The sequence below is a fragment of the Triturus cristatus genome, chromosome 5_1 (assembly GCF_964204655.1).
Source record: "Triturus cristatus chromosome 5_1, aTriCri1.1, whole genome shotgun sequence".
Lineage (NCBI taxonomy): Eukaryota > Metazoa > Chordata > Amphibia > Caudata > Salamandridae > Triturus > Triturus cristatus.
This window is the reverse complement of record NC_140587.1, coordinates 677,621,006-677,638,490: the sequence shown is the minus strand read 5'-3', so window position 1 is coordinate 677,638,490 and position 17,485 is coordinate 677,621,006. Positions and strand designations below refer to the sequence as shown.

The following is a 17,485-nucleotide window of genomic DNA, read 5'->3' as shown; positions in this document are numbered from 1 at the left end:
GGCTGGCTGGGATATCGAGCTGAACATGGTATTTGTCAGATTTTAGCATTTGTTCAAAAAATGTTGTAATTCTCTCCAGTCTCTCTCATGCAGGAACTTATCCCTGTGAAGGCTAGACCACCAGCTTTGTTTCTTTTTGCCCCCAGAGCATGGTGGTTCCAGGCATGAATGGGTTCTCTATGGGTTCAGGGCATCTACAGGTGATAAACTTGGTGCAATGCAATTTTGGAATTTTGTGTGAAGCACCAACAAGCAAATTGCCAGTCTAGGCTAACTGTTTTTTGTTGACAGGTATGACTCCTAGCTGTAATGATACCTAACACAACCATCTTCACATCACAAGATTTTCTCTGCACCTGTGTCAGAGGAGCTCTCTTTTTCAGTCCTGCTGCCGCACTCTCGCCCCGCCTTATCCTCGCTGTCCTCCTCACATTCTGAGCTTGGGCTGTAGTGACGAGGCTTCATTAGAAGGGACTTCCTTTTGTTCACTGGAGCTCCAGCGCCCTGCTCATGAGGTTTCCTCTTCTTGGCCATAGAACAGTTAAATGCACTGTAGACATAAAAAGAACATGCTGAGTAGAAGACAAATAGCACCACTAAATAAAGTGTATGTGAGGTACAACAAACCACATAAAACATAAGAGAGAAATGTATTTTCAAAAAGTCAAAATAAGAGCTACCTCAATAAATAATGATGCAGATAAATGTAGTCAGTAAAAATACGCATTTTAAAAATATAGTCTCCCCCATGGTAGCCATATTGGGGCAATGGTATGCCTATTTGCTTACAATCCGATGGTAAACACTCTAGGGATAAATCTAGATACATACCATTATTTATTTATTTAATAAAAGGAAAAATAAGATCGACTGGTGTGAGAATGACTTTTAAACAGGACTGCTTTCAAATACCAACAATGTTGCAAAAGTGTAAATAAGTGTGCAGTAGGTGTGTGTAGAGGGTCTTTGGGCCTTTCAGCAAGGACACTGGGCGGTTTCCATTGGATACCTCAGGCCGTTATGATTGTACTGCAGATAAAGTATAGATGGATTGGTGGTTTGTTGTAGATTCCTCATGCCTTTTGTGATGTTTCATGCTCCATGGACGCGACTGCTTTGCTCGTGCTTTTTTGAGTGTGCATATGTCTGTCCATGCATTGGCAGCTTGTTCCCTATGCTGTTTGCACTGCCTGAGTGCTCCTGCAAACACCACCATTAATCCTACCTCTAGTTTCTAAGCCCCCCCTTTACAAGCTGCAGATTGCAGGGAAGCCAGCTTGCGGAGCTTGAGAGAAGTAGAGAGGTCTTGAATGGATAGGTGGTTAAAGTGTCGTAGCTACACGGGTACGGGGTGGTATCGCCCTGGAGAGCACTGTTTTTGGGGGTGGCAGATGTGAGCATGTCATGTCTGTCGGCTACCACCATCCCCCTAACCCATGAGAACAAGTCGTCCGTCGGCCACCATCCCCCTCTTCGCTCTTACCTGCACTGGGCGGCAAATTTAGGGTCGGCCCCGGTGGACAGTAGGTCTAGCCACGCCACTGGGTCGTTGTGATTGTAGCTGGAGCAGCCACTACGAATGAATTAACAGCTGCAGATCTGATTCCGAAGGAGGGGGTGGCAGTGCTGCTTGGGGGTGTCTGTATAGATCAGAAGAGTGAGTCGAGCCGGAGCTCCTTCCTGTCAATAATCCTGAGTGATGGGTTAGTGACATTGGCTTCTTTATTCTTCATGGTACTGAAAACATTATATTTGCCACTCCGTATAGCGTCCTTTGCTGTTCTGTTCTTATATTTGTTTACCACCCTGGTTAAGGTTAGAAGAGGCCCTCAGACTTACTCTGTGAACCTGAACCTCTACGACTTTCCTCCTTTTTTGAAGAGTTTACTGAAGCCTGATATAATCAGTCATTACCGCCGACAAATGTTTCGTGGCTTTGGACACCTCGAGTTAGAAAACAGATCACCCTAAGTGTAGAATGACAGAGTAAATAAAAAGCTTGTAAAAGATCATAGCTAGAGTGGTGCAAGAATACAAGTAGCCAGGCACAGCCAGGAGTTTATTAAGTGCAGGAAATAAGCTGGGCGTGTGTTTGTGGAGCTGGTACAAAATGGCTTTTTAACTCACTGTGCGCCCCAGTCATGCAGAAAGAAGGGATGCAGCAGGTGTTTCGTAATACAGCAGATACCCTTCATGACAATGAACTCGAGTCCGGAGAAAATATAGGAAACGCCGCATCAGCAGCAGCCAAGCACAACAAAGTAACAGAGGAAGCTGTACATTGGAGCCTCAATCATTACTGATACGTTACAATATGCAGAGACACTGTATCCTTTACAGGGTTGGAGATCTTTTCACGTTTATGCTTTTTGCTAGTAGTATTTTGGACGCAAATATCTGAACATTACTTGCTTGGAACTAGCCCAGTTCCTAATATTCGTGATAAACCTTTTAGGCTCTGGTAGGGCTTTGGTACTGAGTGCTAAGGTTGCACCTTGATGTGGAGCACGAGAAAGGACGTGCGTCTCAACCACACACCCTGGATCAAGAGTAGGCTTTCTTAGAGGTAACTGGGTGCTGAGAAATCCAAACCCTAGTTTTAGTGTTGAAATAACTGCACAAGCATCTGTGGTACAGAACAAAAGGTGCAGAAACTTAGCACTGATCAGTATGATTGGTAACCTGAAGTGACTAATTCCTATAGGTTCCTGATGTACCACCTGCCAAGCAGCAAGAAGAGGTATGGAGCATTTGTATCCATGCAGGGAAGACAGGTACATATTGAAAATGGTGTTCCCTTTTAGATCCAGCATTGGTCAAGGCCCTTTGTTTTTAATAAATATATATACTATACATACTTACTACAGTGACTTTCTGCAGGCCCTTTCTATCCATTGGTCTGCTGTGGTGGTGTTCACATTTTGATTCCCTCCACCACTGCATACCGCATGGAGCACAGGGTCAGTCCACTTCCGCCACTGACTTACCTGACAGTGAGTGATGTCATTCAGCTCTTGCTCAATGTACACCGCTGCACCGCGGTCCCCTTCATTGCCAGAGACTACTGGTGCAAAGTGTACTTTTACATATAGAGGTACACATTTTGGCTTTTTGGCAATGCTTCACAAACAAAGGAAGCTTTGCCAAAACCAATTCTAGAACTATTAGCTTTCCCAATGCTTTTTCAATCAGGGTGACAGATAAGGCTCCTGTAAGTAACCCTGAGTGAGGTTAACATGCTTTCTTCCACACACTGTGAGTTAAACTGTTAAAATATGTGTTGCTTCAAAGAGCAGCTAAATTACGACCTTGCAGTCATGCCTTTTGTTGGTGGTGTAGCAGAATATCATTTGGGCCATCTGTTTGCCACAGTCTGATGAGTGGCACCCTATTCTATAGAAAAAGGAGTTTTTGGGTGTGCCATCCAGCATAATTACAACTGAATACATTTCTACTGTAGGTATGTTGTGTTTTGCAAGGATTTACTGACCAAATCGGGAATTCACAGGCAGCCGCAAAGAAGACATTAGAGCAAGTTTTTACTTTTTGCAATTTGTCTTCAGTCACATTCCTCATTTCTCTCATTCCAAGCTGCCACTAGAAACAGCCAATATTGTTTTTTTACAGGAATATGGTACGAATAAGATACTTCCATTTTTCAGTGACCTGCTTTTCCATTATTGCATTTTCTAACAGCATTGAAAAATATAGGCATGGATCCCAATCTGCTCCTCTGCCGGGAATCCTCCTTCTCTCTCTGTTTACCACACACAAAAATTAAGCATACTAGTGACTTCAAGAAGGTTGTTGGTTTGTTTGTCTGAGGCCAGTTTGAGTCGAACTTGTTTATGAAGCCTGGAATCAGGATAAATGAGCAGATGTAACAAAAATGGCACAACTCACTAGTCACTATCCGGAGTTCGGACATGCGGATAACGATCTACATTGAGTAGCGATAGATAAACCAGGGATGCCTTACACAGAAAATTCCTAAGAAACTCATTTTAAATAAAGATGGACCGATAGATTGTGCACCTATGCCTAAGGTCTACACAATGATATTCCTTGGATCCAACTGTACTCCTAGAAAGGTTAATTTAATCAATTTTCCTAGTATGAGGCCACCTTGTTCCATACTTGGTGCTGGTTATTTAGCATGAAGGCAAATATTATATTTACACAAAAGAAGAAAGGAACAAGCATGATATGACTATTCCAAACCTCTTATCTGCTATCGATCGCAACCTTATGCAAGCCCCCTAAATAATAGTCTGAAACCCTACGGTACAACAGCTAGACATCCTTCATTGTAGCCAACTGCACTGGGATGTCCTATGAGGCTAGATATCAGCAATCATTATAGACGGATATATTAGTGTAATTCCATTGATGCTGTAATATTGCTTATACATATATATGAGGCGACACTTTATACATTAAGATGAGCATCCGATTTGTTATTATGGCAACATGAAGATCTCGTACTGGGGAAAGTTCATGATCGTGCCCATTCATAAAAGTTATTGCCCCTTTCAAGAGAAAGAAAAATATTTTTCTGATAAAATAATTCAATAAAATAAAATACTGACGTATTCTAGAGGTAGAACAGTATATAGAGATCTTACGGTCCTGGCGAAAGCCATCAACCTTTTGCGACACATAAGATTGGCCAAGACAGGTTGACTAATTGCCTTTTCAGGATGGATGATCAATTCAACTCCATTACCTTCTGACCATATATTTTCTAACCTTGCCAGAGCAACTTACCAAGAATTCTAATTCCTAAGTATAATATCAAGAGCTCCCAGTTAGTGGTTGAGCCCATTCCAACTAGAAGGTATTCTTTGGAAGCATGTCACATATTGCGGCATGATGAAGCATGCCACAATGTGTTTGAGGGTATTTTCTAATAAGAGGAATCTCTTTTGCATAGACACTTTGGATATTAAATATATTTTCCCACTATACCTTATGATGTTTTGTGCTTACGATACTTCTGATGGGATCAACATAATAAGTATATACTTTCCTGCTAAATTTTTCAGCTCCATATAGAATTATATAGAGACTATATCACACACAGGGCAAGTGACTTCTAAGATGGCTCAGTTCTTTTCTGCAACTATCCAAAACTTAACTTGTGTTCAGTCGTGGTTGAACTTATTATATTATATCATATGTTATGTTATGTTATACATTTATACAGCGCACGAATACCAAAGGTGTCTTGGTGCTTATAGACTAGCAGCGAGCTGGAGCACTGTTCTTAGAACAGCCAGGTCTTAATGGCCTTCCTGATAGATGTCAGAGAGGGGAGACTTCTGCTGGTAATGGGGAGGGTGTTCCAGAGCTTTGTGACACCCACTGCAAAGCTTCTGCCACCCCAATTAGACTTAAAATAATCTCTGAGAGAGTATCAGTTTAGCCCCTTCTGAACAAAGGCATCTGTTTGGAGAGCACCAGTGCAGCGACTGCCTCAAGAACTGAGGACCAGTACCGTGTAGTGACTTATATGTGATACACAAAGCCTTGAACTTAATACAACTCTAGACTCGCAGCCATTCCAAACTCTGAAGGTGCTCTTTCACTGATTGAAATTTTGGGATCCTCGGGAGGAGCCTTGCTGCAGCATTCTGGATCATCTGAAGCTTGTGTAACTGCTCTCGGGTATACCAAGATATAGCCCGTTACAATAATCCAGTTGTACCATTGCTATAGCACATACTGACCCCTAAATTAGTCTCATAAGCGATTTCTTTTGGATAAGTAAATAGCCACTCCATTTGTTGTGCTTATTCAACAAAGAGTGTTGGTTTAGATGTCAACTATGAGTAGTACTCCAGACTTGCCACCGAGGAATGTCACTGTTTCCTACTCATGGAGCGGCAGGAAAACTTATAGCAATGACTTCACAGGCTCCTTATAGAAAAGAGTAGGATGTTTAGTCTGAGAATCAATCATTGTGTACACTTGTTGAAAGTCAATTGAATCATGATTTTGGGACCAACCAGGTCATTATTGTTTGTGAATTCTAGATCACTATTGATCTTCTGTTTTCAAGAGTGATCCAGAGCTTGTATTTTTTGACAGAGAAGGAGAGTACTATCAATGCAGCTTTAAAAAAAAGGGAAAATGGTCGTGAATAAAGACATTCTGGATGTGAGTTTTCTACTTTGACTACAGTTTGAGTTTAGATTTTATGAAGGCCGGCCTTGTCCAATGCATTGTTTGGTTAGCAATGCAGGAGACACTGAAGTGCAATAGGTAACCAGCAGAGAGACTTGAGGGCAGTAAGAATATGGTCAAATCTGCTCGGATATACTTATTGCTTGATTTCAGCATTCTGGGTACAAACTCCTCCTTGCTTCCCCACCCCACCCACCCCCTTTTATTACTAGAACAAACCAACTAATTGATGTCCATCTTCACAGAACCTTGTCCATTAACCCAGATGAACGCCAACCTCTTATTACTACTCCCAGGTCATCAAAATGAACATCAGGAGAACTTTAAATTGTAATGAAGTGTTCAGAATACTTATCTCTAAAAACAATATTGGCAATGACCAAGTCCAGTAAAAGGCACTACAAATGAATCGAGGGATCATTAAAGTCTAGGATTGCTTCTGGTAACTTAATATTTCAGTGTTTTTTCCAGTGACATCACAGCGGATATAAGGCATTGTATTGTGTAACTTTGAAATGAATGGCTTATATTAGGTGCTTTTGATGACAGATTTGTCTCTTAAAAGTTCAATTGCCAAAACAAAACATACTTTATTGTAATGATATGGTGGACATTCAGCCGTGGCCCTTGGAGGGAGTTCCGTGGGGCAGTAAGGCGGGGCGGGGGAGGGGCAGGGTGGGGGGTTCTAAAAACCAGAATATGGATAATTGCAGGTAAGTAAACAATTAAATAAATAAAACGAATTTCATAGCGCACGCTGCATCGCAAAATGCGATGCAGCGCGCGCTATGAAATTCGTTTTATTTATTTAATTGTTTACTTACCTGTAATTATCCATATTCCGGAATTTAGAACCCCCCACCCTGCCCCTCCCCCGCCTCGCCTTACCGCCCCACGGAACTCCCTCCACGGGCCGCGGCTGTGGACATTTAAGAATAGTGTGGAATATATACTCTTGTTTGTGTTTTCTGTGATTACAACAACCTTTATTAAAAGGAAACAACAATTCATAGTGGTATGCAAAACCAATGTAAATTTGGATCATATCAGATTCTCCTAGCTCCATCATACGTTTGCATTTGCAGCCTGAAAATTAAACAACTTTTTTTATCTCTGTGCATAGCAGCATACATAATATAATTTTCATATGAGTTTCTATACTTAATAATTAATGGAAAGGCTATATTATGGAATGGCGGTGGACTTTGGGACAAGCAGCTTTACCAAGCTCAGCAAAATGTTTACTTATATGGTGAAAGAATCACACTTATGTTTGACTCTTCCTCTTAACCTGACATCACTATTGGCAGTTATTCAGGGCCACTTCCCAGTCCATATTTGTTTAGCCCAACAAGCCATTACCTTTATTTTTTTCTTCTGCCTTTTGCTCATTTCTTCTATGTTTCTGTTGAATGTAACATTGTTCTGTTTAGAATGCAGTAAAAGGATGTGGGCAAAGGCCGTAAGAACCACAATGATCGCACTTAGGAACCTCCATTTAAATAGTGGTACAGTTACATCTTGGCTCCCCTTTCCAGGCAAACGAGCACTGAGAGAATCTGTTGCTACAGTGTCTGAATCGATTGACCTATTGTATTTAAGGGCGAGATAATCCATTAGCTTCTCGTTTGCTACATTGGGCTAGGATAGTGTTTTCTCTTATTTATCACAGTTACCAGACCCAGGATTGAAAAATGAAATATTAAGGGTTAGGGTGATCTCTGCCCCTGCCCTTTGAAAGTTAAATGTACCCTTACGCATATTCTTATGGACTGCATCTTTTATTTCGCAAATCGAATCAAGTTTTTAAGACCTCTGTTTTTTAAATATGATGATATCCATAGGAATAAAGCTGCGGAGTTATTGTCTGAAATGCGTTATTTAGATGTGGCAGTTGGAATTGCTTGATTTTTACAATCTGTTAAACAGAATTTTAATGATGGAATGTAGTGGGTTGGGGCTATGGTAGCCAGGAGGGGGGTCCTTTTAAATGTTTTAATTGTCAAGTGTGTTTTTTTAGAATGGTTTATGGACAAATGTCTAAATAAACTTGTTTCTGAACCTGAACCTGTTTAGATTGATTTTCCTTGCGAAAGGCTTGGTTCAGAAAGAGTTTTATTCAGGCAAAGGTGGAAATCATGAGCACAAAAAAGCTTCTGAAATTTATGAAAGTCCTGATCCTGAGCCCTAAGAATAGCAAACATTTCTGCCTACAGATGAGATATTTTCTTTCCGTTAGTGTACATTTCCAACCATCACTGGCAAAGGGGACATTGTGGTGAGCTACCCAGCAAAAAAAGATGTGGGCACCCACAAACATGTAAGATTTGTAGTATTTAGAAAGATTTTGCAAGCCCTTTCATCGTTAAAAATTACCCCTGGGAAAGGCAAGTAGTTTACTAGGTTTAATGAATAGGGAAAATCTTGTATTGTTATACAGTGTAAACAAAGGGTTTCTCTACAATGAAAAAACGCTTCCCATCTAGAAATAAAGTAAAAATAAACTACTTGTTCAAGTTTTTAGAATGTGGATCCCAACCAAGTTCCCTGCATGTACACACGAGAACGCCTTGACTCAAGGATTTGCCTAGATTTCCATAGTGTACTTTTTTGGGCTCTTTGCATCCCTGAAAATGGGCAAATCTATGCAAATAATACTTGTTGGTCTACAATGTGGAGATTTAAGCCTTTTTCTTTTGTGTGAGCCTTGCCTGTAATGGTGATCTTGTGCAGCTTTTTTATTTTTACTGTATAACCCCATGCATAACACGATAGGTAGCTTGTTCTAAATGAAAGAAGAGTTAAGAATTGAAAAGTAACCTATCAAGTGTAATGTGTTTTTCACGGAGTCCCTGTTGCTGCTAAAGTTATCAATTTCCCTAAAAAGTGAAACTTTATAATATATACCTGATCTGCAGAGGGCATGTGACATTAAACTACACCACACTTGGAACTGTAGAAGATGTTGGCACTATATACAGGAGACAAGGCTATATAATGCAAACGTAGAAATTTGCAGTATTAAAATTAGCATTGACACTTCTGAAAATATTTCTTGCTGTTTGCATAAGTCACATTTGTATGCTAGATACCTTTTAGTGATGCAATGTAGTTATATAGCAAACAGCTCAGAATGTATATCTTTGCTGAGAGATTACCAAAGGAAGAGTACATAAAAGTTAGTGTTTGAAGGCCTGTCTTCACAGTCCTTCCTACTGACACAGCTTTTATACCAGCGAATGCCAAGGACACCATCAGGGCTATAAACAGCTGGATTTTACTATTCAGTGGGCCTCTGAACTCAACTCTTATAATAAGTGCTTGTTAGCTGGAAAAACAAAATATAATTTTGCTGGACCTAGAGGCCTTATGCGTTAAATGCCATGGGAGATAACATATGGTCAATTTAATCTTATCGTTTAAAACAATATGCAAATACCCAGGCCAGATGATACCAACTGCTAATGTAAAGATTTGCTGTACAAAAGAAACACACTTGCCTATCCATTAGGGACAGAACAAAACTGAAGACTGATGCTATTCAATCAAGCACCGCCAGAAGCAAACAGCCAACATTTTAACTTTAATAAAAGCAGGGGCTTCTCCGTTGGAGCGGAGGAGCGTCGCCCCACTTAAAAGCACCCCAAAGCCCAGAGATAAAAAATAAAATTGTATTTTATTACCATTTTATTTTTCATGCCCCGTCCTAAGCAGAGCATCAGACGGGGGTGGGGAGGAGGCGCTGAGTGACAGCAGCATGTCACTCAGCAGGGAGGAGGGTGGGCTGCTAAGCTTGAGGAAAAAAAGTAAAAGTGTGTTCGAAATATTTTTTAAATCCTAGATAGGCAAAAGGTCCATTACAATTTAGAAGCTGTAACAGCATTAACAACAATAACCAAAATATTAATCATATCACTACTATTAGTAACAATATTAACTGTTCTGAGATACTTATATAATATAAGTATCTCAGAACAGTTAATACATTCTTATTTTATCACTATGAATGTTTTATAATATAAGTTATATTATAAAACATTCATAGTGATAAAATAAGAATGTATTTTCCTTCTTTAATTTTCAGTTGTACTTGTATTTTCACACTCACATAACACAACTGAATAGACACCGTCAAACATACATTCAAGCAAAGCTTTAGCAATAGCAGTGGAGTCTCCTCTGTTGGAGCGGAGCAGCGTCACGCCACTTAAAAGTCCCCCAAAGCCCCAGAGATTAAACATACAATGGTAATTTATTACCATTTTGTTTTTCATGCTCAGCCCTGAACAAAGCGTGAGGATGGGGGCAGGGCCATTGCTGAGTAACAGCAGCATGTCACTCAGCAGGGAGTAGGGTGGGATGGCTGTGTACGACCTCCAGACAGCAAAGCACAGCGGCTGCCTACCCTTGTTTTCAAGCTCTGCTGTCTGCAGCTCATGCACTAACTTGGACACTTTTGAGTTCAAGTGTATGCACTTTAGTGCAATGTATCAAGAACAGGTGTGTCAGAGCACCTTTTTCATGATATGACCCCGCTGAGGTTTTCAAGGGTGACACTGAGAATCAGATGCATGGTTTCCATACATTTGTAGTTTGCTCTAAACAAGTGGTTAATACAATTTTCAATGAAGAAAGCTTTGCTCTGAAATCTGAACTTTGCTTAACTCACAAAGGGAATAGGCTAAAGACACAAACATGCCAAATTCGGTAGAGAAAATTCACATTACAACTTGAACAGAGGAAAAATGTTGTGTAAGATATTTACTAAGATGTATAACTTCTTACTTTGAAAAGCAGGAAAAGTTTTCATGTGATACTTTACATATGGATCATGGCTGACCAAGCAGCCCAGTTCCTTCCACTTAGGCTTAGTACCAGCAGATGGAGTCAAGAAGGAAAGCAACCTAACTTCCAATTAATAAAAAACAACAAGATACCAAATAGCCACTCGTAGGAAACCAGGCCATTCTTAATAACCGTGAGGGAACAACATCAACTTGTCGTCCACTGCCAAACCTCAGATCTCTCAGAAAGATATAGTACAATGGAGTCCATGGGTGCAACAACATGTGATATATAAATTTATGTTAAACCTGTGACAGGATAGTAGAAGGTTTGGAGTCTCACACCCTGCCGATAGAACACAAATAGCCTGATTTAGATTTCCGTGAACAGGTTAGTCCTGAACAAATCGCTGTATTAGAAGTATCATTGGATATAATGGACTTATATTACGGCGGATGTGATATTCATCACGTTTGTGATGGAGTGACCTATCCACCGAACTCTAAATCAGCCCCTAACTTCCTGGTGTTACTATTTTCAATTCATCTGCTGACACCAGCCTTTCCATTGGATCATTGTGGTCAAAATGGTGCTGAGCGCTTTGGGGAAGATTGTGAATGCTGCCATTGCATGACAAAGAGCTGCATGGTTACCTGCTCCATATTCATCATCTCACTCAATGCAGCCCTGTGAATAGGGACTGACGGCAACACTGAAGGTTGCTAATCAATAACATTAAGGTCCCTGTGGATTTCCCGACAGGCCAAACTATTGTGTTTCATGGCAGATGACCAGACACCAAGTTTGGGCTTCCCTCAATCGGCTTGCCATCTGCCCAAACAAGTTAAGTGATGTAGAGAGAGAGAGAGCTCTCTGCACAGACAGAGCTCTTCCGGGTGGAATCTGATTCCCCTTAACCTCAGGCTTGAAGACAACTTCCTACAGTTTTGCTGAGGGCTGAAAGCCTACCTATGCAACACAAACTACAGTCCTGAGCCCACCGACTTGCTCAAAGATTGTGCCACACCACATCGACTTCAGACTGCCGCGCACCTCTCTGGTATAATGTATACTTCCACTGACTATACCAATTCACAAATGGCTGCGTCGCACCACAAGCATTGTAGAAAACACAAAAGAATTCAAATTGCAAAGGTTTAGAAAGTAGACAGTACAATCAATGTAAAGCAAATGTTCAGGAAAGTCACTCGCAATGTAAACATTTGACATTATCATCTTTGGAAAACATGTCTATAAACACTACTGTCTCACGCACACGCATGCACCCCCCCCTCCACACACACACACACTTTAGTCCGACACACGAGTTCATAGCTACCATTGTGAGGCTTGAAAACATGGGCTGTAACCTAAAGAGAGGCAATATACGCCCGACAAGTAGTGTCGCTTCTATTCTTCTGACAGAGCCACAACTTGGGAGCCGGTTTAAAAAGTTCTAATAAATATTCTGTAATCACAGTCGAAAAACGACAGTAAAGGTCTAGTTAAAATCATCTACCACCCACACTCCCCCATATTTAGCACAGTTGTCTGCCAGTTTTTTTCTTCGACGGCATACGTCATAGCCATTTCCACAGTGCACATTGTAACGTGAGCTAGTTTAATACTATCCGTGGGCAGTCGGAGCTAACAGGGGTCCGACTGGACTGTAAGAGCTGACAGAGGCTGTAGCAATACCAGAAAAAAACGGAAAACTACTGTACTGTGCGCACATCAGGCACAGGCTTGAAAAATAAATACATTAAACAGTCCCCCGTTGCTCCCACTAGTTTAAAAAAACCCTGAGGAGCATGTGTCCGTTAAGAGCATTCTGCGCCGCGCACGTCCGCGCGGCCATTACAACGCTTGCATTTATCAAAGCGAGATTCGGAGAGCTGCGCACACAGGACGTCAGTTCTTACCTGAGCCTCTCTGCAATGGAGTCCACTTGCACTGTCAACAAAAACAGAGGGCAGAATGAATCAATTTACATGTCGAGGGCAGCGCCTTTCACAGCCTGCACCTGCCTATCTGTAATCACAACAGCAGTACATTCAAAACACAGGTGACTTTCTTGCAAACACATTCGAACCGCCTCTTTTACTGGCAGTTTTACCAGACTAGAATTGTGTTAACTCAGTGCATAGTATTAGCTCTGTGTGTTATTGTGAGGACCGGCACACCTTAGGATGTATTTATTATTTGCTGAGAAGGGCTGGACATCATTGCTTTGCAAATGGCTGATTTGATTCCCAGCTGAGTAAAACTTGGTGTTTTTCAATACCTGCCCACACCGGGATGCAAAGCATGTTTACAGAGCTGACAGGTGGCCCGGAACATGACCCATCTTATGAAAACAACCTCAAATGTTCCACTTGTAAAGTGCGGCCTTGTTAATAGGATCTAGATTGTGTGCGGCGCGTGTGTGTACATCTGCCTGTTTGGGTCCTTGTGTGTGTGCTCGTGTATGGTTGTGTGTTTCATAAATTAGCTAAAGCACCCTTATTTTATGAATGTATTAAACAGTGCGCAAACAGTGCACCTGATTCACAAAGGCTATACGACTGCCAATCTTTTTATGTGCATTGTCTCCACCACAATACTACTCGTAAAAATCCTTTGTGAATTGCAAATAACCATAAACTTACACAAAAGTATACATTTACCTTTGTGAATTAGGCCCAGCGTGTAGATAGAGCCTTCACCGTACAGGCTATTTAATTTGTATATGGCACATGTCTGTCTGAAGCAAATTAAGAGGAATGCTTAGTTTAATAAGCGTTGTATAGGACTTAAAATACTTATTTGTTAAATTGTAGGCAGATGATACATGAAAAACGATAAAATAATTTCTAAACAATTGAGCCCTTTGTCTTTATTGGAGCTGCAGACTGGAGATGGACCATATCCCAGTGCTCTTGAACACAAATATTAAAAATGCGATAGGAGGATTTATTATGTGTTTCGCGCCTTTAGTGAATTTAACATCCAAAGATTCTTCTCCTCACAAACTTGTATCACAATTCTTGCTAGGTGACATCCAATGTAATTCTAGCCCTGACTGCTCACCTGGATTTCTTTCATTTCTAAGGGTCCCTGACTTCCCTGCCCTGAAACAGATGAGATGATCTAGGTAAGGAAGAGGCAGCATTAATGGATGTTTGAAATCTGTCGTAATGTGTGCACGAGGTAGGTGAAGAGCAAGGGGCCTATACAGGAAGAGTGAGGATGGACATTGTGATACGGGGAAAAAAGACAATTAATAGAGATGACAAGATGCAGAATAATCTCCTAGAGTTTGAGGAAGTCAATAATTAATCAGAATAGCACATGTAGAGACAAGACATTACATAAGCTGCGGGAAAAGGAGCAAAATAACCAATTGCTGAGTGACAGAAAGAGAATAGTACTAAGTGATCTATGGAAAGGAACAATTAAAAACAAGTATTAGCAGCAGATGATGTAGAAATTGCCTGGACAAAAATATAGTGCACAGTTACAGCATGTTACCTGGGATAAAGCACTGAGTCAGTGCTGGGTGAGATGAGAGCAGGTAGTTGCTCCCATCAGCATGTCTTTTGGCTACGTAGCATCATTATGCAACTTAAGGAATGTTATAGATGATATTATAGTACACCCCACTCAGACATTTAGGGGATATGCATTGCCATTGTGGTCTTTGGTATCTTAAGGCACCACCATAACACATTTGACGTTCTGCCTCTACCACTACAGGGCACAGTGAAAGCAATGTCGTTCTCAGTAGAAATAATATCGTTCTTACGTCAGGCAATGTGACCATCTAGTAAGGCAATAAATCCTGAGTAATGCCACTTACCTGGATTAGTGATACATATGGAATCATTCGACTCTTTTCTCTTGGCATACGTCAACCTCCACTCCTCAAGCATCCCAGTTACCTAGAGTCCCACTTCTGTGGAACCCAGATTTGGGCTACATTTTTACTCAATGGGTCACACAGGTCTTAACTCGATGTTCACATACACTTGGATACGAGCCTCCCCCACAAGAACACGTAACACATATTAATAACCATTTTATAGTAACGTGTGTTCATAGATCATCAGCTTTTGCCTATGAGTCTGCAAACACAAACGCAACTTAGAGTCAAAGGGCCCCATATTTACTGTAAAACCAACAACAGGCCATCTTTTACTTTTGCTACCAAATTACTACAAACCTTCACCAATTACATATTATGTACCAAGAAGTCTTGGCCCCTCTAAAATTGTGATTTTTAGATTAAGGTTGTTAACACTTTTCATATGCCCTTTCTGCATAGCGTGTCTTTAATGCAAGGGCATGTGGGACCTCGGAGACAGTACAGGTCATCCGATAGAGGGGGCCCTAATATCTCCATTTCTTAGTAGGAAGCTCCTCCCCCAAAATGAATTCAGTCACTAATAGCCCAATCGTATTTTCTTATTGAAACACAGAGATGTGTTGGTCGACTAGGGGTTGATGTAATAATGTTAAAACAATTTGTGTTGGGTGAACAACCTAGACTTCACATTCACAATTTTAGAACTTGCCCCTTCTGGGCCACCACTATACCAGTCTTGCTATTTTGACCCTTAGCTTGGACCATCCATTATACCGACAACTATAGTTGAAGTGACCTTCTCTCACAACTGTCTTTTTGATCTTGCTTGAGGAGACGTGCTGTTGTTAACCATTTTCTTCTCATCAAGTATGTCAGAATATGTGTGTGGTCCAGTGTAAAGAAGGGCTACAAATAATGTTTTACACATGCTCTTCCTGATCCTGAAGGACCATTTTGCAAAAGGTTGCCCCATTGGTGTGTACTGCCATTCCTACAGAGAAGTGATCCTTGAGTAATTAAATTATGCACTCACATCGAAGATGAGAAACTATGGTGCATCACATTCTTATACTTCTTCTTCAATATCACATCTTGATATTGGATTTATGTCATGTAAATAGAAATTAAGAGTAATTTCCCAATCACATTATATTGTAGGGTATAAGTATCCATGTTGATAGACAAATGATGTGCCACTTCTTTGCTGTATTTTTATGCCCAAAAAATGTGATGCTGTTACATAGCATAATATTCAATGTGTTCAAATGTCATTACAGCAGCATCAGTACTGACATTTTGGTCAGACATATTCATGTATGAATGTAGAGAGCCTTGTGACTTCCAACTGACACAAGACATGTTCTTCCAATCCCATTGCTTTGTTTTTTGCAAACTCTAGTTGTTCCACACTGCAGCTTAGAGAATCACTCCCACCCTTTTCCAACACTTCTTATGTGTCAACTGCCTGGTCCATTCCATGACAGATCCTTACACTTGTTACTGAGCTAGCTCATGGATGATCAGTCATTAGTGACAGTGCACATTATAAATACCTCTTATCATATCGTATCATAGTACACCCTGGTCCTGCTTACATGTCCATCTGCTAACACCATGCACACTCCATCTCAGTGCAGGCTATGAGTAGTCATCCCCAGGGCACAAGTCCTAAAAAAGAAGTGGGAGGACTAACCAAGTTAGGTAGTATGCAAGTGACTGTATAGTCCATGACATCACAGCACATGACATCACGGAGCGTGACATTGCATATGGCATCACAGGAAGTGGCATCACAACCTATGAACTCCCAGGAGTGACATCACAAGAAGAGAGACATCAGATCTTAGGACCTCACACATATGTTTAGCAGGTCTATCATGAGTACATTTGAGTGCATTACTATATTTAAAAAATTAGATTTTGTGCCAGAGTTGTGCCAAAAAAGTGACACAAACCTGATGCAAAATATGGACCTTCTGCACTTCTGAACAGTGGAAACTGAATGCACTTTCTGGAGAAATCTGTGTTTTGTCTAGTCCCTGTGATGAATCAAAGTAGCATAGAGGGTTAAAAGGTCTCCTTCAAAACACATCATGTGACACATAGATGACACATTTTATTTTATGGAGATGGGTAAGTGGGTTACTGTTTTTAACACAGAAATCCTGTTGTCACTCGCAGTTCATAAATTGTAATTCTTCTAATATAGCACAGTGAGCTATGAGGGACATTTGACTCCTACACTTTGTAACGCTCATACAGCTATGTAACACATCCTGCACATTGATTTCCACACAAATGATTTATTGCCTTGGAACAAGGATGCTCTTCATCAGGAATAAAATCATAAAATACTTTCAACAAAGGAACCTCAGCTCAAGATTAGCACCTCGCCTCAAAATCCCACCATACAAGAAACCATAGGTGGCACATTCTTCTCAGTTCAAGCACCCAAACTATAGGACTCCTTACCCCCAAACATAAGATCCACGGATAACTATCTTAGCTTCAGAAGACTACTGAATTGTTGCCTCTTTCCTACATAATCACCATACTCAAACATAAATCACAGCATGTACCTGTGTATGTAAGCATTTAATATGATTATGTGTATGTATCTAGATGTGTGTATTCCTTTGTATAGAGGTGTATAATAACTATGTTTGTAAA

The 17,485-nt window shown here is 40.7% G+C and overlaps 1 protein-coding gene across 3 annotated transcripts in view; it reads right to left on the bottom strand.

Annotated features, from left to right (window-relative positions):
• Positions 1 to 17,485, bottom strand: part of ST18 (ST18 C2H2C-type zinc finger transcription factor) — a 388,994-nt gene that overhangs the window by 177,487 nt on the left and 194,022 nt on the right. For all 3 annotated transcript variants that reach the window (XM_085605637.1, XM_085605639.1, XM_085605638.1), the window contains exons 4-5: positions 12,894 to 12,924; positions 357 to 550 (exon numbers count right to left, since the gene is read on the bottom strand). In XM_085605637.1, coding sequence (XP_085461763.1) covers positions 357 to 550; positions 12,894 to 12,924 — 225 coding nt within the window. The remainder of the gene's footprint in view (positions 1 to 356; positions 551 to 12,893; positions 12,925 to 17,485) is intronic.